Source organism: Lotus japonicus, chromosome 3 (assembly GCF_012489685.1).
Source record: "Lotus japonicus ecotype B-129 chromosome 3, LjGifu_v1.2".
Classification (NCBI taxonomy): Eukaryota; Viridiplantae; Streptophyta; class Magnoliopsida; order Fabales; family Fabaceae; genus Lotus; species Lotus japonicus.
Window position 1 is genome coordinate 39,184,754 of NC_080043.1, and position 24,621 is coordinate 39,209,374.

Genomic DNA, 24,621 nt, shown 5'->3' on the forward strand with positions numbered 1-24,621 from the left:
GAGGCTGACGGAAGTTGGCAAAAATTGATCGGTGAAGTTGTTGGCCGTTTGAAACAACAAGATGAGGCAGTTACCATAGTGGATGCGGCGTCAAAACCTAGCGGATTAGACAGGAAAAGCTACCGAGGTTCCGTGAGGAAGTTAGAGTCTTCTTCGGCGAGGGATAGGATGACGGAGGAATGGTGTGCTTATCACCAAGTTTCTGGTCATGATACCGGAAAATGCAGAGCTTTACAGCATGTAGTTGCGAAATTGATAACAACAGGGAAGACTATTAAGACGCAGCGCAACAAACCATCTACGATCGGTGAGGTAGGCACAATCGCCGACGGCTTTAGCGGATGAGGAATCACTAGTGCAGCGCGCAAGCGATACCTCAGAACGGTAAATGTGGTCGCGGAAGCGCCTTTCGGTTTCCAGCATCCGGACATCACGGTTTCATATGCTGATTTTTTCGGTTTAGTACCACATTTGGATGACCCGATCGTGATCTCTCTTCGGGTTAACAACTTCGACGTACAACGAACACTCCTGGACCAGGGGAGCTCAGCAGATATCATCTATGGCGGAGCGTTTACGCAGCTCAGAATAGGAGAAGGAGACCTTATCCCATATGAAGGGAACTTGGTAGGATTCGCAGGTGAACGAGTGTGGGTAAAAGGAGTCATAGATCTTGATACCACATTCGGTGAGGGCGAGGATGTCAAAAAACTAAAAGTAAAATAACGTGATCATTGGGAGGAATACCTTAAACCGTTTGTGCGCTGTGATATCAACAACTCATCTAGCAGTGAAGTACCCGTTGGCGGGCGGGCGAATAGGACGGATTGTGGTGGACCAAAGGGTTGCGAGGGAGTGTTACTGTAACGCTGTGGATCGGTATGGTAAGAAAAACGCCTCAACAGGACATCATTGTAACGAAGTAGAGGCTCAGGAGGACAACTTGGATCCAAGGGGCAAAGGGCGAGTCAATAGACCCACCCCGATAGAAGAAACCAAAGAGTTGAAGTTTGGCGAGAAGGTGCTCAAAATAGGGACCAGGCTAAGTGAAAGCCAAGAGCAGAGGTTGTCAAAGTTGTTGGGAGAGAACCTGGACCTTTTCGCCTGGAGTCACAAGGATATGCCTGTCATAGACCCGAACTTCATCAGTCATAGATTAGCACTGAAAATCCAGGGGCGAAGCCAGTAACCCAGTCTCGGCGACGCATGGGTGATGAAAAGGAGAAGGCGACCCAGCAAGAGGTGAACAAGCTACTCGCCGCGAATTTTATTCGCGAAATTAAATACCCTACCTGGTTGGCGAACGTGGTAATGGTAAAAAAAGCAAACGGGAAATGGCGAATGTGTGTGGATTACACGGACTTAAATAAGGCATGTCCGAAGGATTCCTACCCTCTACCTAGCATAGATAAACTGGTGGATGGAGCCTCTGGGAATGAACTTCTGAGTCTAATGGATGCACTCGGGGTACCATTTTCGGAATACAAGGGGCTAAATTTTTAGGTTTCATGATTACGTCAAGAGGGATTGAGATTAATCCGGACAAGTGCAAGGCGATACGGGAGATGAAGAGCCCAAGCTATGTGAAAGAGGTGCAGCAGCTAACCGGGCGAATCGCAGCTTTGTCTCGATTTCTGCCTCATTCGGGTGATAAGTCAGCTCCGGTTTTCAAATGCCTTAAGAAGAACGCAGCATTCAAGTGGAGTCCAGAATGTGAAGAAGCTTTTACTCGCCTCAAGGAAATGTTGTCAACACCACCTGTCCTTTCGAAACCCGTCCAAGGTCTTCCCCTGCATTTGTACTTCTTCGTAGGAGATCACGCGATCAGCTCGGTAATCCTTCAGGAGGTAGACAGGGAACATAAAATAATTTACTTTGTGAGCCACACGTTTCAAGGGGCCGAAATGAGGTATCAAAAGATAGAAAAGGCGGCGCTCGTTGTCCTTGTCACCGCCAGACGTTTGCGACCCTACTTTCAAAGTTTTCAGGTAAAGGTGAGAATTGACCTTCCTTTGAGACAGGTATTGCAGAAACCAGATTTGTCAGGAAGGCTCGTCGCATGGTCAGTGGAGCTGTCAGAGTATGGACTGTAGTATGATAAAAGGGGGAGAGTTGGGGCGCAGACCTTGGCAGATTTTGTGGTAGAATTGACACCCGAGGAAGGAGAAAGAATAAACACACAATGGACGTTGTTCGTCGAACGACAACGGAAGTGGAGCCGGAGTCACACTGCAGGGGCCGGGAGAACTGGTGTTGGAGCAATCTCTCAGATTCCAGTTCAAGGCCAGTAACAACCAAGCGGAATATGAAGCTCTAATTGCAGGACTAAAGCTGGCGATCGAGGTGCAAATTGACAGTTTGTTGGTTAGGACAGACTCGTTGTTAGTGGCAAATCAGGTTAATGGGGAGTTCCAGGTCAAAGAACCGGCTTTGACAAAGTATCTAGAGCGCGTACGATCGCTTATGAGTCAAATAAAGGAGATTGTGGTCGAGTACGTGCCGAGGACGCAAAATCAAAGGGCTGATGCCCTAGCTAAGTTGGCTAGCACCAGAAGACCCGGGAATAACCGAAGCGTGATTCAGGAAACACTCACCAACCCCAGCATAGAGGGAGAACTAGTAGCCTAAGTAGATTGCCAGGCAACTTGGATGAACCCCATCATTGATATCTTGGCGGGTGAGCCAGGCGATGTGATAAAATACTCAAAGGCTCAAAGGAGAGAAGCAGGGCATTACACGTTGCTCGATGGCATCCTTTTCCGGCGAGGATTCACTTCGCCCCTCTTAAGGTGCCTACCGCTAGAAAAGTATGAGGATGTCATGACGGAAGTTCACGAGGGGGTTTGCGCGAGCCACATCGGGGGAAGATCTCTGGCGGGTAAAATCCTCAGGGCAGGTTTTTATTGGCCCACGATAAAAAAGGACTGTGCGGAATTGGTAAGGAAGTGCGAGAAATGTCAACAATTCGCAGATTTACCCAGAGCCCCGCCGGAGCAATTGGCCATGATTAGTTCCCCTTGGCCCTTCGCCATGTGGGAAGTTGATCTCGTCGGGCCTTTTCCCACTGCCAGATCGCAAATGAAGTTCATTCTCGTGGCGGTGGATTACTTTACTAAATGGATAGAGGCTGAACCTTTAGCAAGCATAACGGCAGCCAAGATAATAAGTTTTTATTGGAAAAGGATTGTGTGCCGATTTGGAGTGCCAAGGGCGATCGTCTCGGACAATGGGACACAATTTGCAAGCAATCAGACCAAGGAATTTTGTGACGAAATGGGGATCCAGAGGAAGTTTTCGTCGGTGGAACACCCTCAGACCAACGGCCAGGCGGAGTCAGCGAACAAAGTCATCTTGCGAGGATTGAAACGCCGACTCTCGGATGCCAAGGGGGCCTGGTTGGACGAACTTCCGATCGTGATTTGGTCATATAACACGACGCAACATTCGTCTACGGGAGAAACACCGTTCATGATGACATATGGGGCAGATGCTATGCTCCCCGTAGAAATCGACAACAGCTCATGGCGAACAACGCCAAAGTTTGAGGGCGAGAATGCTTCGAATATGGCGATGGAGCTGGACCTGCTATTAGAGACACGCGACGAAACTCGGCTAAGGGAAGCGGCGATGAAACAGCGAGCAGCGGCTAAGTATGACACGAAGGTGCGACCAAGAGAGATGCAAGCAGGGGATTTGGTGCTTAAGAAACGAACAGGGATCACGGGAAACAAGTTGAACCCGATCTGGGAGGGACCGTACAGAATCTTGAAGGTCCTAGGGAAGGGAGCTTATCACCTGGAAAGCTTGGATGGGAAGCGGATGCCAAGATCGTGGAACGCTGCTAGTCTAAAATACCACTACAGCTAACGAGGTCAATAAAAACGCTGAATCCGATGCAAAGATCGGCAGCAGACTTGGCGAGGGAAAATTCTTTTGTACTTTGTTCAAAGAAATTGTCGGCCGAAAGTGCCTGAATGGTAAAAACAAAGACATGTTCTTGTTCTCCATCTCGGGAGTTTGTTGACTATCACGTATGATTGAAAATACAAAAATTGTATCCAGCAATTTCAATCACACTGAATTGCGGCGAGGGCTCGGTGGAAAAATTCTCTGAAGGTGGCAATCCCAACACGACCTTGATGTCTGGGGATTGCTCCGGAAAGTCCGACGCAGCTCGCCGTCACTCGTCGGCGATGTGTGCGGATAAGCTTCTTATCCCGATAATCTCCCCGAAATATGGGCGAGCATTGTTCAAACTAGGCTCAAAAGACTCGGGTAAACCCATACAGCCATTGGGCTCTGAGCAATTATAAGTCCTCGCCTAATAAGGCTGGCGAGGCCACACTTGATCTTACGGGAAATATGTGTGTGAAAGAAAGCCTCAGTTCAGAAACTGAGCCAAGAGCCCTAGTCGAGCCTAGCACACCATCAATGTCGTCAGACGTAATTCAGAAATTAATAAACAAGCGGGGGAAACAAGAGAATAAAAATTGGAAAACATTAAACCATGCATAAAACACAAAGATAAGTAAAGACTGAAATGAGTCAACTCAAAGTTAAAATACAGTAATCCAAATAAATAAAGAAGCATTGTTTCTATCTATGTTCTCATTCCTGTTTGAACAGCATCCCCTAGGTGTAATCTTCTTAAAAACTCCCGGAGGATCTTCAGCGCCTTCCAGCCCAGCAGGTGTAGTCTTCTTAAAAACTCCCAAAGAGCCAAGGTTAACATCAGGATGAAGATGTTTGACTTGAGCCTTGGCGATCAAGAAGCCCCAGATGCGTTCAACAGCTGTTGTCTGGGCTGCGTTGTTCTTCATTTGCTCCTCCCAAGTTTTGGTTTGAGCATCGTTATCGGCCAGAAGTTTGCACTTGGACTCTAGATCAGAACGAGCGTCCGCGAGAGCCTTGCGCCTGTACGATAAATCCTTGCGCAGTTGGACAATCTCTTCTTCCTTTCTGATAAGATCTTTCTCTTGAGCAGCGAGGGTGGCATCCTTAGTTTTAAGGGTCTGCTTGAGTTCTTCAATCTTGGCTTCCAGACGCTCTTCTTTCTCATCCGCTGCGGCCCGCGCCGGTTTTGCCTCAGCAAGTTTCTTTTGCATCTTTGACGTTTTCTCCGCCTCAGAAGCTAGCTGGTGGCGTAGGTTGGAGCAAGTTTCATCGAATCGAAGGTTGGCGGCGCGCAGAGTCTCCACTTCCTGGCGAAGCTCAGCAACGCCAGATAGGGGGCGAGCCTGCCAAGCTACCTGGGCAAACATGCAACCCGCGCGAAGAAGGTTCGACGCAGCTTCCTGAGCCACATCTTGCGGGTTCTGGATGAGAACTTCACTCAACTTCTCAAGATATGGATGAGAGAGAAGGAAGGAAAATGGATCGGAGTTGGAGTCGCCAGGGGGGCCCTTTGGGCGATCGGGCGAGGTTTCCTTCCCCCCATCGACATTCTTTGGAGAAGGAGGAGTTGGTAAAACATTGGTGAAAGAGTTCGGGCGATCACCAGACGGCGAGGGGTGAGCTGTAGCAGAGGCGTTCGCCTCGCCCTGATGATCGGCTGCATGAGACTTGCCCGCATCTGAGGAGGAACATGGGATGGGAACGATGCCCTCTTCGCCAAAAACAGGGGAGATGACGGAGGGATTCGCTTCGCTCGCCTTACTCTTCTTTGGGGCACCTTCGTCAGTCAGCGAGCCCTGTCTTTTCTCCCCGGCATGGGCAGAGGAAGAGGCCTTGGAGCTGCTAAGAACAAAGGCATTCAACAATTCAGCAGTAGAAAACTTCATCGTTCTACCTGAAAAAGGAAAGGAAAAACAGTCATCAGGGGGAAAGACGAAGAAGAAAGTAAGCGACAAACATACAGAAATCAGGACCTAATCGGGGAAGCAATTTAGATCACGGGGGGCATTAAGCAGGTCAACACAATTCAGGAGCGGGAGTTGAAGTAAGGTTTTCAGGGTAGTACTGTCTTTGGGGGAAGGAGACATGGTATGGGGGCCATTTAAAGATCGAGGGGATGAGGTCCAATAAAGAGGGAAAAGGGTTTTTCCTTCCCTCTCCGTGAATAACGAGGGGTAGGCAGGGTGGATAACGATCCGGAAGTATCTTCGAGCGAGATAAGATTCCGAGCCCACCCCGTAAGGAGTGAATCGTTCTCGACCGGGCCTAGGGGTCAAGACGACCCAACCTTGAGATCTTTGAAGATCCACCTCAAAAAGGAGGGAAAAAAGGGCAGGAGAAGGCGCTACATCAACATTGTGGCAAAAAATCTCGAAACATCGTAGGTAGGCCTAGGAACAGGGGTGAAGTTGGCAAGGGGAAACATTGATGCTGCGCAACATGAGGGTGAGGAAAGGGGAGAAAGGAAGTTTTATGTTCAGATCAAGGAATAGGTATTCATGGATAAAGAAAAAGTGAGAGTATCTGAGTTCGTTAAACTCTCGGTGCTGCCAAGGGCGGTCTTGTTCTTGGCAGCCGGTGGTGCAAAGGAGGCCATTAAACAAGGAGGAGTAGCAAAACCCACCGAATTGATGGGCAAGGTTAGAGACAGATTTGCTGGTTGACAGTTCTGATGATTGGTCAAGGATTTCTTGGTTGGGTGCCACCGTGATAAGGGGGTGGCGAAGGTTGCCAAGCGGTGAGCCTTGATTTCCTCGAGAGAGGACAGAGCCCCTGTGGAAAACATCAAAAATAAGAAGGAGAAGAGAAAAGAACTAACCAGAGGAGTGATTGTGGAAGGAAGAGCAGGAAGCGGAGCAAGAGATTCGCAGGATTAGTAAGGGAGGCCGGCACAAGAATCAGGAGCGAGTGGGGGGATAGTTAACAAGGAAAGAGGGGAAATGTGGGGAAGAGAATTTAAAGGATGAGAAGATAGAAAGTGAAGGCAACGTGTCAGGCGAAAAGTTGTAACCGTTGATGCTGATTGGTTCGAATTCAAAAATGTCAGAATTAGACGTAACGCATTAAAAGGAAGGTACAGTAATAGAAGGTTATCGGTCGAAATTTGGGTTGGCAGGGTTCCTTGAGATTTGAAAAGACATTTCAAAAGTGACAGTTGAGATCCAGTAGATTTGCTGACCTAGGCATCACTTCAGGGCACAACGCGTGGCGAACGCATGACACTTGGCAAGATATCATGATTCAAGGCACGTGCGCAGGGCTGGCGAGGCGAGCGGGTCGGATGCCATCGCCGAGAGACTGCTAGTGAACTCAATTTGCTTGAGGAAGGGATGGTGCAGCGAAAAGTTTGAAATACGTAGATTTTTTACTTTACTCTCTCGGCCATGTTGGCCATTACTTTTTAATTCTGATAAGTTTTTGCATTGTTTAGTCTTTTATGGTCCTCGCCTTGGGTTCTTCTGTTTAAAGACACACTCAGCTCTCATGCTTCGAGCTCGGTGTCTTGTGGACTGGGCGAGCCCCCAGGGTCCCTCGCCCAGGATGCTCACACTTAAGCGCGGGAGAGACCCAGGTCTTTTGGGCCTCGCACCCCAAGGCCCAACCGGCCCATTTAGACAGATTAAAGGCACGAAGACCCAACCTCAAATCTATAAATAGGGGACGGTTACCAATTGTAAGGGACTCTTACATTGAGATTCAGTTATATTCTCTCTCTCTAAACAGTTAGGAGTTCCTCTCTCTAAGATTTCCGATCACACTCCACACACTCTAGGCACCATGCCTTGATTCTATGTTCTTGATCGGAACATTTTTCCTTTTTTTTTTACATTTTTTTTCACATCATAAATCATTTATCACTTTTCACTTATTTATTACCTGTGGAGGTGAAAATAATATTTTTTTTACAGATAGAAATGAGAAACAAATACCGTGACAAACACATATTACTAGTTTTGACTGCTTTGTTATAATAAGAAAAACCAGATCTTACGTCACATGTTTTGTTTTATCCACTTTGTTGCCAGTTCTATTTGAATGTTGACCGGAAATTGGAAGAGGAGATAAAAAGGCGTTTTTTTTTAGCAAAGGACGCCATTAAATATTATTTATCATTTTATTTAAAAAATAGTGGGAAAAAAGTATAAAAATTTCGTAAGCAACATTTTTTTATAAATATAGGAAAAAGAAATTTAATTTGTATTTATTTGGTGAAATTTTAATTAGTATGAAATTAATTTCGAAATATTTTTATATAATTTACTATTTATAAAAATCCTTTATAAACTGGGTATTACTAGTAATTGTGATGTTATATTCTTTTTTGTTAAAACTAACGTTTTTTTTTTAATGGAACTGACGTTAAACGATTTTTATTTGAAAGTGAGGTTTTTTTTTGAAAAAAATAAAATAAAAAATAACCAGAAAAAAAAGAAATGGAAAAATAAGTTTACATTAAATAATTTTAATTTGAATGGAATATTCCGTTAGCATCTTTTGGATGGAGTTAACATGATAAAATGAGTGGGGTGGAGTGTATATTTTGAATAAGAATGGAGTGGAGTGTTTTTCTAGCAAACCTTGAGGTGGTAAGTATATTTTACTCAAAAATCTATTTGTACAAAAAGTTTTTGTAAGCAAGAAAAAAATTCTATTTGTATAAAAACGTATGAAATACATAATTTTATTTTTTTTTGAAATTTAGCATTAGTCAGAAACTACTGCCCAACAACTTTCTTAAGGAACAAATTATTAAACTACTAATTTTGTTTTATTACAAGAGAAAAATCACCAAAACCACTAAATTAACTCATTTGCTTATATTTTTTCCCTTTTGACTCTTGTTGATAAATATAAATTCAAATAGACAATATGTTTAAAAAATCCTGTATTTTATCTATTTAAACAGAAAAAAAATTTAAATATAGATATCATGGTACAATACATTAATTGTTCTTTAACTCTTTCTCCCAAAACCACTTTCATCCAAAACCACAACATGACAGGCATGGTGGTCAGTTACAAATTTCACCCATTACTTCTCTCTCCTACCCTTTTCCAGTAAGTAGACAGTGAGACCTGAGAGATCAGTGAATTAATGCAGTAGAAACAACGCCCAATAATTCTGCAACTCAATTTATTTATTTACCTCAACTTTCTTTCCCATTTATTTGTTACTTGTTTTTTCTTTCAATCATATCTTTCATTTCCATTTCTTCAATTTCTATCTCTTAATAGGATGGATACAATCCAACACAATATTGTGATTGGTTTACTTTGAGAAAAATCACTTTCAAAAAAAAAAATACTTTGAGAAAAATCTACACAAATTTTAAGTAGTGAGATAAGAATATATCAATTTTTCAAAAAATAAACCAATTATAATAAATGCAAAGATTTGTGGTCTTAAAATAGTGTCTTGTACTCTTGTGAAGAAATGATTTCCCCCCTGCAATTTTGCATGTTTGTTTCTTGGAGCCCACTCTCACAGGCTAGTTAGTAGTTACCTAGCTTAGTTCAGGAGGGAAACTGTTCTCCTCTTCTCTCTGGTACCTTCCCTTCCTCATAAAGTTTCAACCTTTTCACTTCTCTCTTCCATTTTTTGCTTCTGGGTCACCCTCTTTATGTTCTTTTCTCCTCCACTACGAATAGGACAAGCTTTGAACGAAAAGTAGCACTTTTTCTCCACCGGGACACTGTTTTCTCTGAGACACTTCTGTAAGTAACTACCCTCTTTCTTTTTCCTTCATTTTTGACTCATTTTCATGAAATGTTGTATGATTATCCATGTTTTCAGTTGACCACAGCAGTTTGTAGTTTACAAGATTTGAAAATGAGAATCTTTTGTTTGTGAAATTGCAGTTTACTGGCTCCGCAGTTCATGCTGGTGTTTTGTTTCCCCCTTTCTAGTGTGATTAAACTTTGAAATTTGAAAAATCTCTATTTTCTTGGTGTTTCTGTTTGTTTTGAAAGTTTAGTAGCACTTGATGATTGACCTAGAACTTTCTTAAAGGATGCTTTTTTTTTTTTGTTCAGGACTTTTGTTTTTGCCCTTCTTTGCCAAAGCTTTTTGTTGTGGAATAATGGCTGTTGAGGGTTCTGGTGATCCAAATCTGTTAAGACACTCTGATTTTAGAGATGATGGGAGAGTGGCTTTGAAGCAGCACAATGCATATGAGAAGAGTCAACTGCATTATGAAGGATATGATGATGATGATGATCTCCCTTTGTCAGTGAGGGTATCCCGGCTTTCTAATTTGGGAACACCTAGCAGTAATTTTGATGCAGGCTCTGTTAAGAAGAGGCGTACTAAGAGACCATTCTTGTGCACTTTGGTTAATAAATCAAAATCAAATTTTTCATCATATGATGATGAGGATGATGTTCCCCTTTCGCAAAGAATTAAGAGGTCGGCCGCGTCTCCTCCTAAATCAGCTCCCGATATCTCGAAATTCACTTCGACTTTGGAAGGCCAAAAGGAGAAACAAGTGGAAGAGCAGGAACAAAAGAAGAGAGACATTCAGGAGTTTGCCAAAGAGCTTGAAAATAAGAAGAATCATGTTGCTTGTGTTCGAAGAATTAACCGAACTAATGAGAAAATACAAAGGAAAATTGAAGAATGTTACAAGGATTTGGTAACAAAGGAAGCACAGCTCAGTTTGATGAATGGCATGGTTAGAGAGCGTGACCTGGAGCTCAAGATAGAAGAGATAGAACTCCATCAAGTCATGGATAAAATTGATGAAGACCGTGAAAGGAAGAAAGAGGAACTCAAGGCTCTTTTCCAAGAAAAAATTGAATGTACGAAGAAACTTGGCTGTATTCGAAGAAATAACCAGGATCACAAGAAAATGCTGAGTAAAATTGAAGAATGTGTCAAGGATCTTGTAGTAACCCTGTTTGGTTTGATGGAGGATATGTTTACAGAGCACAGGCTAGGGCTTGAGTCAAAAGAGGTAGAACTTCATCAGGTCAAGGGAGACATTTATAAAGACCATGATGAAAGGAAGATAGAGGAAGCCAAGGCTCTTCATCTAAAAGTTAAAACACAAGAGAAAGAGCTTGATTCAATTAAAAAGTTAATTGATCAACAAGCAAAAGAACTAGATTCTGAAAGGAAGAAGTTACATAAGGTAATGCCAACAAAGGCTGACCAACACGCTCAGATCAAAGACTTTGACTTAACAAAGAAGCAATTTGAAGAACAAATTAATGAGCATGAGTCAAAAGAGAAGCATTATGAAAGGCGAGTGAAGGAGCTCAAGTCCAAGGAGAAGCATGTTGAAGAACGAGTGAAGAAACTCAAGTCAAAAGAGAAGCACCTTGAAGGTGGAGTGATGGAGTTTGAATTAAAAGAGAAGGAATTTGAAAGACAAGTAAAGGAGATTGAATTAAAAAAGAAGCATTTTGAAAGCCAAGTAAAGGAGCTTGAGTCAAAAGAGAAGCAATTTGAAGGGCGAGTGAAGGAGTTAGAATCAAAAGAGGAAGAATTTGAAGGTCATTTGAAGGAGTACGAATTAAGAAAGGAGCATTTTGAAAGTCATGCGAAGGAGCTCAAGTCAAAAGAGGATCAACTCAAAGGCCGAGTGAAGGAATTCGAATCAAAAGAGAAGGAATTTGAATCAAAAGAGGAGGAATTTGAAGTCCAAATGAAGGAACTCAAATTAAAAAAGGGGCATTTTGAAAGCCAGGTAATGGAGCTCAAGTCCAAAGAGAATGAACTCAAAGGTCATGTGAGGGAATTTGAATCAAAAGAGGAAGAATTTGCAAGACAAGTAAAGGAGATTGAATTAAAAAAGAAGCATTTTGAAAGCCAAGTGAAGGAGCTTGAGTCAACGGAGAAACAATATGAAGTGTGGGTGAAGGAGTTAGAATCAAAAGAGGAAGAATTTGAAGGCCTATTGAAGGAGTGTGAATTAAAACAGAAGCACTTTGAAAGCCGGGTGAAGGAGCTCGAGTCAAAAGAGAATCAACTCGAAGGCCGAGTAAAGGAATTTGAATCAAAAGAGGAGGAATTTGAAAACCAAATGAAGGAACTCCAATTAAAAAAGGAGCATTTTGAAAGCCAGGTAAATGAGCTCAAGTCCAAAGAGAAGCAACTCAAAGGTCGTCTGAGGGAATTTGAATATAAAGAGGAGGAATTTGAAGACCAAATTAAGGAGTTTGAGTCAAAAGAGGAGGAATTTGTAAAACAAGTGAAGGATCTTGAATTAAAAAAGGAGGAATTCGAAGGCCAAGTGAAGGAGCTTGAGTCAAAAGAGAAGCAATTTGAAGGAAGAGGGAAGGAGCTTGAATCTAAAGATATTAAGTTTGAAGTACAAGCGAAAGAGCTCATGTCAAAAGAGAAGCAAGGACAATTTAAGGAACTTGAGTTTAAAGAGAAACAGTTTGAAGCGCAATTGATGGAGCTCAAGTTAAAAGAAAAGCGGTTTAAAGCACAAGTGAAGGACCTGGAGTCAAAGCGGGATGAGTTTGATGAACAACTGAAGGAGCTTGACTTAATACAGAAGCAATATGAAGCATTAATAAAATCATTCGAAGAGGAAAAAGAATTGGGTAAATGTTCTTTATCTAGTTTATTGAAACAACTTCATTTCACCTGTTTCTTTGAGTGATATTGATATTTCTAGTTACCTGATCTACTTAATTTGTTGAAATTGTGTTTTGTCAGTCAAGTTGAAAAGCTTCTCTTGTTCTCATATACACAGCATGATGCACACATACATTGTCAAACTCATTAAGATTATTATTTTCCCACATTTTAAACATATTAAGAAGCTCTTAAATTAAAAAGGAAAAAACTGTAACATTTTATCTTTGGCTAAGTGATTTAATATTTTGGAACTCCAACAAATAGATTATTAGAGTCATGTGGTTTTGATTTTCAAATATATTGCAAACTGTGAAGCTTATGAGTTAAAATATTGGTTTATTATCCTGCAAAACATGGGGGCCCTTGTAGTCATGGTAGTGCAACTGCTATGATGATATTGATTTTAGCTAGTATAAAATGGCTTTTACACCACGCATGCATTCCAATGTTGGACAGTTTTTTCATTCTTTTGTATTATATTTCTATTTCAAATTCCTCTTTCACAGCTTGATTTACTGATGCTTCTATGAATATGGTTATACGGACTGCTAGCTAAATATGCAGTTATATCTTTCACAGATAATCAATTAAGTCCCACCATGTCAGAAGATGAATCTGAATCGCTTGACAATGAGATTCTAATCGATCTCAAAGCAACATCGGATCCATCAAAAGTTGTTTTGGATATAATACAGAAGCCCATTATTCCACACTTTAAGGACGGAGATGATGCCGTAATTATGGATAGCCGCCACGTCTTTCTGCTGAAACAACTTTTGAGAATCTCACCGCATATTAAACCTTATGTAAGAGAAGAAGCAATGAAGCTAGCACTTGATTTGAAAGCTAACATGAGACCAAGTACTAAAAATTCTTTGGAGGTTCTGGGCTTTCTACTCCTTCTGTCAATTTACGGATTGGTTCCTTCCTTTGATGAAAACGAAGTTTTAAAGCTTTTTGAATTTGCTGCTCAACATAAGCAAGCTGTAGAGCTGTTTCAGACCCTGGGTTTTGCAGATAAAATTTCTGGTATGTCAATTGTAAAAGTGTTTTTATTCCGTCACCAATATTCTGTCTCTTTATGCCATATAAAGCTATTATGTTCTTCTCACTAAAATGTAGGATAAATCACATGTTTATAAAAAAAATTGATGTCCATAAATACTTACTCTTAGAAACTGAATTATTTGAATCCAAGATTTGCCTTGTTTCTCCTCTCTTATAATTTTATGGATGGAAATAAATTCCATGTTCTCTTTTCATGTTCTCATTCCTGACTATCTAGTTTCCATGAAAACCTTCTCCATTGTTGATCTCTTCTGCGGTAATCAAATACTGTTTGAGAGAATCTTCCATACAATGCCTTAACTTATGAGTTCATGCTCTTATAAGTTCCAATACTCTTCGTCCTCCCCCCCCCCCCCCCACCACCACTATTTATATAGATGGCAGCTCTGAACTATGCTAAAGAAATATTCTTTTTCAATTTTTACTTCTGGGGTGTTGGAAATTATGCGGCTGCAGCATTTAATTTGGCATTGTTCATCTTGTTCAGATTGTAAAGGTGCACTTTTGTTGTATTTGAAACTTATTCCAGGTTTATTTTTTGTACACCCATCTATTCCACTTCTTGGTGATTTTATTTCGAGCACCTGGAACACAGTTTCAGTTTTGCCTCATTTGTGTGCATATGTTGTATTGTCAAAGCAAGTTTTCATGTGCTCAGTTATTGTTAACTTGAGTAAGAACTGATTTTCTGGCTGTACTGGTCAATTTTGATGAAGTGAAATTTCCCTACATATTGCAGATTTTGTTCGGAATCTTATCAACAAACAGCAGTATATTGAAGCTGTTAGATTCATTTGTGCATATAAGCTGGTGGACAATAACCAGCCAGTTGATCTATTGCGAGAATACGTGCAGAATGCAAAACTGATTTCTGAGATCAGTTGCAAGAACACCAACTCCCTTGAAATCAAGGTTCATTTTTTGTTATTCAAATTCTATTTTAATGATATTCTATCTTCATAGTTGCATGCTAGTTACATAGATATGTCGAATGTGAATACAGGATAAGGTCAGAGATCAAGAAATGGCAACTTTGACAAATGTTCTAGAGTGCATTTCAGACAACAACCTAGAATCTGGGGATCTAATTAATGAGATTGAAGATCGCATTCTTGAGCTAAGTAAGCAGAAGGTAAGTAGCGTTTGTACTCGCACCAGGTCCATCATCCAAAAGTGCAACAACCTGAAGGAAAGAAATGTGGTAACCAAAACCTGCTGATGTACACTACTTGGCGTACATATTAGTAAACCTGTAGACTAACACGGTTGTCTTTTCCTTACTTTATTTAAATTTTTTGTTTTTGGAGGAAGGTCTGGATTGGTTTATTGGTAGGGATAATTCCTTGGGTGATTGCACACTTGCTGGTTAATTTCATAGTTAGGTGTTAGTGTGTGGGGCAATTGTATTTTATTAGTTAGTGAGGTGGAGGCTCTCTTTTACTGGGTTACACGGTCCAATTCATCTGTTATCTTAATTGTGAATTGGTTTTTGGAGTAGGAAGTGGGGTAGTATTAACAGTGATGTTTGTGCCAAAGTTGGTTAGTTTCTGTTTGTTCCGGTTTGGGTCCTTGCTTTTCTTTTGTTCTCTTTTTTTTTTTTGTATTATGGGTTGGAGTACTTCTTGTACTCCTTTTTAATGCAATTTGTTGGCCTATAAAAAAAAATGTAATTTTTTTGTAAAGCAAAATTGGAAGAATCAAAATTTCCTATGTTGTTGAGAGAATGAAGATGGTGAAGAGTTTAAACAGCAGGTTTGGCGGGGTAGTTGCTCACCTCGTTCCTTCACTATGAGGTTAGGGGTTCGCTCATTGTCTATGTGAATGCAGCACATTTTGTGTCTATCAATTTATTGCTTAGTGCCCGAACTTGTGGCAAGGGTATTAGTCATTAGTCATTACTGTAGTGGATATCCTGGTCTCAACAAAAAAATTTAAACAATTAAAGGTATTTTAGTCATTTTGAACAAATGAGAATGATGAAAAAGGGTTTTGAGAACTTTTTGTTTCCCGAAAGCTTAAAATTTTATATCTAGAAAAGTTTTTGCATATGCATGATAATCATATTCAATCCCAATTCTTATACATCCCAATCGCATAGCAGTCGTAAAGAACACTTGCTTGCTAACGGACACTAGCTGGTCTACATATAAAGACTTTGTTTCGTTACAAATAAAAAAATATGAAAACGGAAAAGTAATACATGACACTTTGTTTATAAAAGTAATTTAAACACACTTAATACTTTCTCTGTCCTCTATTATTAGACTCCTTAATAATATATCATATATCTCTTAATATAATGTCTTCTACTAATGTTAATGATATTCCATATTTAGGTGACGCCTAATATGGACTAGTGAAAAAGTAGTCCAATTTTACACCCACTATTTTAACTGGTGACAACCTTTATGAATTTTTTATTATTTCAAAACTTATTATTTTAAACAGAAATGTCATTAGAACATAATCTCTCCCTTACCCTGTTACCTACATTGCCTTTTCTCCTCATACTGCTATCATCTTTTCGGATGACTCCTTTCATTGTTGTTGTCAGGGTGATTAAATCATGGTAAAGATGGCTTCAGCTTGTTTCACTGCAGGCCTTGGTTCTCTTTGGTTTGATTCTCCCTGGATCGGTCCATATCGGTGGCATCGACAATTTAGGAGGTGATGGTGCCGGCCGGTGAAGAGGAGAGCAATCGTCGGAACCAACAAAGGGTGTGCATATGCTAGCCACCGCACATTTGGCTCTTTTGGCTGCAACCTCTACAAAGGCTTCGCTTCCACTGAGCAGCACTGTCGCCGAAGCTCACGCGCGCAGATCGTCATGACTAACTCGCCTTCTCAATGTACGAAACAAGATCTGATTTTTCTTCCTTTCACAACACACTTTTGCATCCTCACCTTCAGGGATCTGGGTTTAGATTTTAGGAATTTGACTTTTGATTCACTCATTTTCTAGGGAAACCCCATTCAAGTGTTAGTCAATTTTGAATTTCACTGGTTTGTTACTGGGGTTGTTTAAATAACCCAAGGTAAAAATTGGGTTAAATAACCCAAACCTAGATGTCCCAATAGTATTATAACATGTGTCTTAAAAAAATTACAACTCATATTACATGTGTCATCATAGAATCCAAATCATTTCATTATTAATTTTTTTTTATTTTTGTCAAATTTATTTTATTAAATAATTTATTTATACTTTGAACTCATCAATTAGAATAAACTACACAACAAACCTCTTTTCCCAAAAAAAAAAAAATTTTAATAAAACCAAGAACCCTAATCCTAATTTTGAATATTCTGTCTCAAAATTCTTTGCAATTCCATTCTAGCAAATCCAAAAAAACCAAACCAATTGTGCTTCAAACGATTCCCTCTCATGTCCTGAATGAAGTTAGCCAATGAAAAGAGCTAACAATAATGATTGTATTTGAGTCTTACTTTTCACTATCTTCACTACTGCAGTGCATTTATAGCTACGCAAAGAACCAAACCTTGATGAAAACGGCCAAACCTATTTGCAAGAAAAATGCAGCAACAACCCACTTGAAGATCAATGCTTTCTAAATTCTATGTAAGACCTCAGGTTTAACGCAACAAAACTAGTTGACGCACCGCACAAAGGAGTATTACTAGAATGAATGAAACTGAGATGAGAAGAATTTTGAAACATGACATTCAAATTGGGAATTAGGGTTCTTGGTTTTTTTTTGGAAAAGGGGTTTCGTTGGATAGTTTATTGTAATTGACGGGTTCAAAGTATAAATAAATTATTTAATAAAATGAATTTAATAAAAATATAAAAATATAAATAATAAAATGACTTGGATTCTATGATGACACATGTAATATGAGTTGTAATTTTTTTAAGACACATGTAATAATACTATTGGGACATCTAGGTTTGGGTTATTTAACCCAACTTTTACATTGGGCCATTTAGACAACCCTTTTGTTACTTTGTCTGATGTGAAATAAATTTGGTTGAATTAGTATGGTATGTTGCTGCTTTGGTTTTTAGGATATCATGTTAGTTATTTTTGATAAATCTTAACCAGTGGGCAAAGCAACAATGATATATACACACCTCCTTTTTTATACACTTCATTTCCATATATTTTTATCTCTATTTCTCTCATCTTATCACTTATCACATTATATTTTCTCTCTTATCTTTTTTCATTTTTTTCCTATCTCTCTCCTCCTCCACCTCATTCCACCTCATTTTTTATGTGTCAACAAATAATTATTCGTGGGCAAAGGGAGATGAAGGAGAGAAAGAGAGTTGGGAAATTGGATCAAGTGCGTGGTGGCGAGCATATGCAATTCTGCCACCGTCATGTCTCCGCCGCATTGCCGCCGTGTCTCCACCGTCATGTCTCCGCTGTGTCTCCGCCGCATTGCCATCGTGTCTCCGTCGTCACGATGTTGTTCTCTGGCGTCAATTTCCAGCACAATGTATTAGGCAGCAAAACACAATTTTAAATTAATTAACTTTAAAATGAACATTAAAAATTTAAAATACATATGAATAAATACTGGTTGAATCTAGTGTAGCAGGTCAACCCCATAGGTCTAAAATTGGACTACTTTATAACTGATGCATATTAGGGTAGCGTTTGGCAACGGAACAGAACAGGACGGAACAGGGCAACAATGTTCTGTACATTGTGTTTGGTAAACATACACAGAACATGACAATTAGATCATGTTTCATGTTAGGTGCATGTTTCACATAACAGAGCCATAATGTTAATTACATATATACCCTTGTCATGTTTAATGTTTTATAAAGCATATGGATTAACTAAATAAAATATTTTTCATATATATTAATTTATAACAACCGTATAAAATTCAAAAATCATTGTAAAAATTTATTCAAAAACAAGACTACTGATAAAATTATAAATTGACGTCAAAATTTTAAAAAATTATGAGTAATTATCAATTGTTGATATTGTAACTAATTTTAACAAGTGCTAAGTTAACTAACTTTATTTTCTAACTATTTTTAAATGACAACAGTGCCTTATTTTCCTGGAAAAATTCATCAAAGAGAAAATCCTATTCATCAACAAAATATCAAAACAACAAATATTGTTCTAATGTCATCCAAATAAAATAAAAGTTTAAATAAGAGGTAAACCAAAACACCCTAGCAATGTATCTTTGAACCAAAAAAACATAACCAAAACTGATAAATATGTCTTCCTTGGTAGCATCTAGTTTCAATCCTTGAGCACCTTATTAACGAATTCATCTCTGCCCTCTCCTTCCATCTTGAGAAACAACCCTGTAAGTGTAGGACATTTTGCTATCTTAATAGTTGCTTCAATACGATCAGCACGTGTTAAATTAAGCTTCTTAAGTTCATCTGCAACCAAGTCATGCTCTCGGTTTTGAGGTGCAAAGTTGTTAGCCACCATTGCCATGTTATCATTTGCTGCGCTAACACTTGTAGCAAAAGCTTCAACACATGCTATTAATATATCATTTTCTCTAGCACGTTTTCTTGAAGCTCAAGAAGTTGAAGCTGGTCCTGGAATAGGAACAGATTGAGGTGAGTTTATAGGAATCTCACTCTCTTCTTGAGTGGTCTCATTGCCTAAATCATTTTCTTGTTGAGTATCTTCTGCAGCATCAGCAAATGACTCAGCAATGTGACCATCAGCACGATCGTTTCCAAATATGATTTGCATCTTCTCATATTCTGGATATGGTTTGTTGACAAAATTTTAAGCTCTCGGGTGATGCTTAATTAAAAAGGAAAAACATAAAGAAAGTTAGATAAATAAGAGAAAAAAATATTAATATAATAATATAGGTACTAAAACAAAAACATATACTGCTAAATATTGTTGCAACACTTGCAGGCTATCAACTATAACACATTTTTTGGTGTCGTCCCATCCAAATCCACTTGTATTTATCATGTCAAACACAGAAGTATATTTGGTGTTCCATCGTTTCAGCTTATTCACCACATGCTTAAAAGTAATGTCAATACCTTCCATCCTAGCCTTCATTCTTTGGGCAGCTATCTCATGTGCTCCTGCTTTAAATTTGCCATTTGGCTGTTTTTGACCTTCAACAACCAATTCTTGTAAAATATTCATAAGATTCTCCTCTTCTATCAAAGTCCAAGTACGACTCTTCCTTGGATCCCCATTTGCTTCATTCTCCATAGCTAAGTTAATCAAACACTCTTAACTTATTATTGAAATCAAACATATAAATATGAAATACTCAATAATCTGTAAGTTAATAAGGCAATGCATAAGATAAATCTAAAATAAATGAAGTTCACATTTGTATTACATCAAATCAAAAAAAAAAAGTCAAGCCCTATTTCTACTAGCCTGCCACTCTACAAACATTTGAGTTGCCAAGTTATCCCTCCCTTGAGTCCACTGGTTGCTTGTCTCAACTACTCCAATTACATTGTTTGGATCCTCCCCTATAGGTATTGCATCATCCATAAGTGGAGTTTGCTCTTCAGGATCAAAAGACATGCAAATCCTAATAAAATTATGAAGTAAACAACATGCTAATATGATTCTGTTTTGTGTTTTAATTGGATAAAATGATGGGCTCCTAAGAATTGTCCATCTCTATTTTAGTAAGCCAAAACATCGCTCAATAACATTTCTGGCACTTGCATGCTTGAGATTGAAAAGTTCTTCTCGATTTTGAGGTGTTTGGCGACTGTTTGACCATTCTTGCAAATGGTATCGTCTTCCCCGATAAGGGGCAAGAAATCCTTCTCCATTTGTATATCCAGCATCAACAAGGTAACAACAACCTATTAGATAAACTTGTCACCGTAAGTTCAATTACTAGTTTGAAAATAAATTTTATTAACAAAATTTGCTACATACCAATAGGTATTTTCAAGCCATTATGCCTACTAATAGCATCTCGCAATACCCTTGAGTCAGCAGCTGACCCTTCCCATCCAGACAAAACATACGCAAATTTAGAAAAATAGCAACTTGCTCCTCAATCATTAATTTTCCATCCTCAATCAACCCTCCTTGAACTTTTAATAGCTCACACAATTTAGCAAAAGTGTTCCTACACATTCGTAATTCCCAAATACAATTGTTATCGCTGCTTTTTATAATTCTATCTATTACACTTCCTCGTGCGATGTCTCTAATATGACTATTATGCTCTAAAGGAGCTCTCTCTATATTTTTTTTCACAAACTCGTTAATCAATATAAGTGCAGCTCCAGACATTATTGCCTATTGTGAAAAATAAAAGAAATTAGGGAATATAATTTACACAAAAGAAAGTAATATCATGCAATTTAATTTTGCTTAATTTATCATCTCATGCAAGTTAATTAGCTTTCTGTGATTGTAGGCTGTAGCAGTATGATCACATAAAATTTTTGTTTGAACTGGCATGATCCCATAAAATTGTAAAATAATGAATATAATTTAACCAAATAAGCTAACCACGTGATACCTAATTTTTTACAAGTGATTATAACCAAATATGATACTGCTACTTAATTCTTTACTGGGTGATTGGTGATAAAAAAAAAATAGTATGAGAGGTGAGCTATTAACAATAGCATCACGTGAGTTGTGGTCAAGAAAGAAAAAGATGGAATCAATTAAAAAAAATAGTGATTTAGACATGAACACCTAAAAACCAAAAAGTAATGGCAAGAAGATGTATCATAGCATCATGTGGGTACAGAGCAAAACAATTTTGATGAACGGTGGAGTTTTTGGATTACCTTCGATGGAGTGAGAAAATCGAATGAGAAGATTGAAGCCGTAGCAGCCGCAGAAGACGTCAATTGAATTTGACGAGAATGAGAATGATAGAGAAGCGTTTCTAACGCAATAGTCCTAGAGGACAATTTTGTCACCGTAAAATATTTTAATTATGTGTTCTGTTCTGTTCTGTTCCACCTTTTTTTAGGAATCAAAATGTCTCGTTCTTGAAGTTTTTTGTCCCGTTCTGTTCCGCATTAAAAGCATGACAAACACAGAACAGAACCCATATGTCATGTTCCGTTCCCTTCCCCCCTGTCTACCAAACGCTACCTAGTCGTCGCCCCATATTTAATCCTTGTATTTGTTAATTTCAAAAACTCAACTATCACCTATTCATGGCTATTCAAAAATTTGTTAATTTTAGAGAGAAACTTTTTTTTTTTATATCGGAAAGATAAATTGCACTCGTCAGGACTCTAGCCAATCGATATGTCCCCTACATCCTACCACTTGCATTATTCTACGGGGACGGATAGAAACTTTGAAAAAATAAACTTAATAAATGATTTGAATAAAGATAAATATGGAATATTGCAAATAATTTTTAAAACTAAAACGTTAAATAGATTTATTTTCAAAAAAAACATTAAATAGATTCATTACATATTTTATTGATAAGTTTTTCTTTATAGACAAATGTTAGTTGTTAGTAATGCTAGTAAATTAGTTCTCCTCGGAGTTCGAACCCTAGACCATCCACCCTCCCAAGCTCTTATGTCCCCTAACTCTACCACTTGAGCTAACCTTTGAGGATATATTTTATTGATAAGTGTAATTTTCTGAACAAAACCTTATAACAAGGAATGGAGGGAGTAAAATGAAATGGATAATATCATGTGAGGTGAAATAATAAAATTATGAGTAAAATAAGGAGTGAAAAGAAACACGTATTAAAGAGTGCATTTAAATTTGTTAATTTTCAGAAAAATATTAATGTTATAATTTGACTGAAACACTCTTATTTAATATGAGTTATATGAAAGAGAGATAATGACAATAATTGGCCAACTAATTAGTGAGAATTGTGATTGGTGGAAATAAGAGGTGATACTTGGGAGATACAATATTAAATGAGGGCATGAGTGGAAGATAATGAGATAAAATGCTTTGAATATGTAAAATAACAATGGTTTTGAAACAAAAAAAAAAAGTTAAAACTACATAGTTTTGGAACGGAGGAAGTATTTGTTTTCTTATTTTACTCTTTAGTATACACTAGTATTATTCCCGTTTGTTCGTGCGATGCACGAATAATTTTTTACGAATTCCACTGTTAATTAAAATTATTGAGTATTTGATATATGTGAATAATACAATGATGTATTTACTAAGACATACAATTTTAATTAGTCAAACACTTATATACCATTATTATCTTATTTTTATCTTTAAATATTTTATCTTTCTTATATATTTGAATTATATGAGTTTCAAATGTTAATTGTGTTTGTCTCCTCTATCGACTTGTAATTTGGCGCAATCTTTATTGTAAAAGATGAAAAATTGGCTGAAATGTAATAACATATTAGACTATGAGGGAGATATTTGAAACTAAAAGAAAATATTTATACACATATCCAAGAGTAATGATTTATTCATATCTCACTTTCTTTTCTATCTCATTTTTATACATTTCTCTATTTTCTCTTACTATATGTCTAAAGTGGATGTGAATAAGAAGTGTCAACAACACATTATTCCATGAGTTCAAACCACTAAAGGAGTAAAGAGCAATGATAACAGAAAATTTTCTTCACATCCATTATTTCTTTCATAAGTTTTTTCTTCTAAAATATTTAATAAAAATTATGAATCAAAGAAATTCAAGTATAACAAAATTTATTCTTCTATTAGTTTTAATATGAAAATATTTTCATACAAACCCCATACCTAATATGAAAATATTTTTTTAAAAACTCTATACTCCATGAGCGCTTTTTACTCTGTAACTTAAATGTAAATAAGACTTAAATATGTTTTCGATCCTTCTAGAATTAGGGTCTTTTATTTTCTATCAAAGTAGGTTATAAAGAAAGTAGACAGTAATATGGAGAAAGAAAAATATCACATAAATTAAATTGGTATTAGTATTCTTTTAAATGAGGGTGATTTAGAGAAACAGTTATGAATTTATTCTTATAAACTAATAAACTAATTCTATGAACCTTTTATAAAATTAAGTTAATATGATTTATAAAATGGAAGAGATTAATATAATCATTTTAGGATAAACCAAATAGCATTGGAAATGGTATATGTTAAAAACCTTTGATGTTGAGAAGAATGACATCTCATTTATAATTAAAATTGAATTTCAAATGATGGATAGTTAAGCAAGCGGATAGTTAATTTTTTACAACTAAAACATATATTGATAGAGAGAAAAACCATGAAAACACTCCCCTCATGGTAGAGACCAAAATAAACCAAAACATCAGACTCAAACAGTAGATACATAAGAAACCATTTGAGACCCAGCTTAGGATAGGAACATATTGCATATCCGAATCCTTTTCTAAACACATAAATAATTATGGAAAGAGGCCAAGAGGAATGATTCCAATTATAATTAGTCTAGACCACATCTTGCTAAATTAAACTGAAACTCCCAGGTGTTGATGTTGGGAAGGTGACAGTGATATCATGAGTTTAATATTCCACAAAAAATTTGCACTTCCAAGCGATCTTTATTTATACATTACTAAAAATGTTTCACATTTTTAAATAGTTACGTTAATAGTTTTTTACTCAAGTGACAATAGAAAACCAGAAGATAAACATTATATCAACTTTGAAGAAAAGGAACACCCACCAAAGGTATAATGAGTTGTTTCCTAAATCTAGAACTTTGTTATTCATGGGCTTAAACTTCATATCTATCCTTTACTCTTTTTTTCTTCGATCCAACTTCTACCACCATTGTTATAGACCTATATAGCATTAAGAAATAAAAAGTGGTCATCCAATACATAGGTAACAGATATAAATGTTTCTGTACTTACTAAAATTGTAAGTAAGAATGAAAAAGAAAGAGAAATGAGAATTGTCATGAGAAAAGAAGAGAGAAATATAAAGTGTAAATATTATTGAGGTGTGAAAAATGTTAGATAATTATTTATCAGTTTTATTTTATTGTTTTAGTCTTTGTCATGTGTAAGTGGTCAGTTGTATGATTTAGCACATAGCCTAAACTTTAGGAGAAAGTTAGGATGTTTTATCTGTTTTAACTTTGTAACCTCCCTTTCCCTTTAAAAAAAAAAAACTTTG

The 24,621-nt window shown here is 37.8% G+C and overlaps 1 protein-coding gene and 1 pseudogene across 2 annotated transcripts; one reads left to right on the forward strand and one right to left on the reverse strand.

Annotated features, from left to right (window-relative positions):
* The first annotated feature begins 9,364 nt into the window (after window positions 1–9,364).
* On the forward strand, window positions 9,365–15,108 carry LOC130742651 (uncharacterized). 2 transcript variants are annotated; one of them, XM_057594756.1, is made up of 5 exons: window positions 9,365–9,609; window positions 9,928–12,447; window positions 13,064–13,513; window positions 14,292–14,464; window positions 14,556–15,108. In XM_057594756.1, the coding sequence occupies exons 2-5, from the start codon at window positions 9,975–9,977 to the stop codon at window positions 14,769–14,771; spliced, it is 3,312 nt and encodes a 1,103-aa protein (XP_057450739.1). In that variant the 5' UTR covers window positions 9,365–9,609; window positions 9,928–9,974; the 3' UTR covers window positions 14,772–15,108. The 2 variants fall into 2 exon arrangements, with proteins under 2 accessions (XP_057450739.1, XP_057450738.1); XM_057594755.1 differs by lacking the exon at window positions 9,365–9,609 and having other exon boundaries at window positions 9,665–12,447.
* Window positions 15,109–18,789: 3,681 nt separating this feature from the next.
* LOC130744117 (uncharacterized) lies at window positions 18,790–19,746 on the reverse strand (annotated as a pseudogene).
* Between the last annotated feature and the right edge of the window lie 4,875 nt (window positions 19,747–24,621).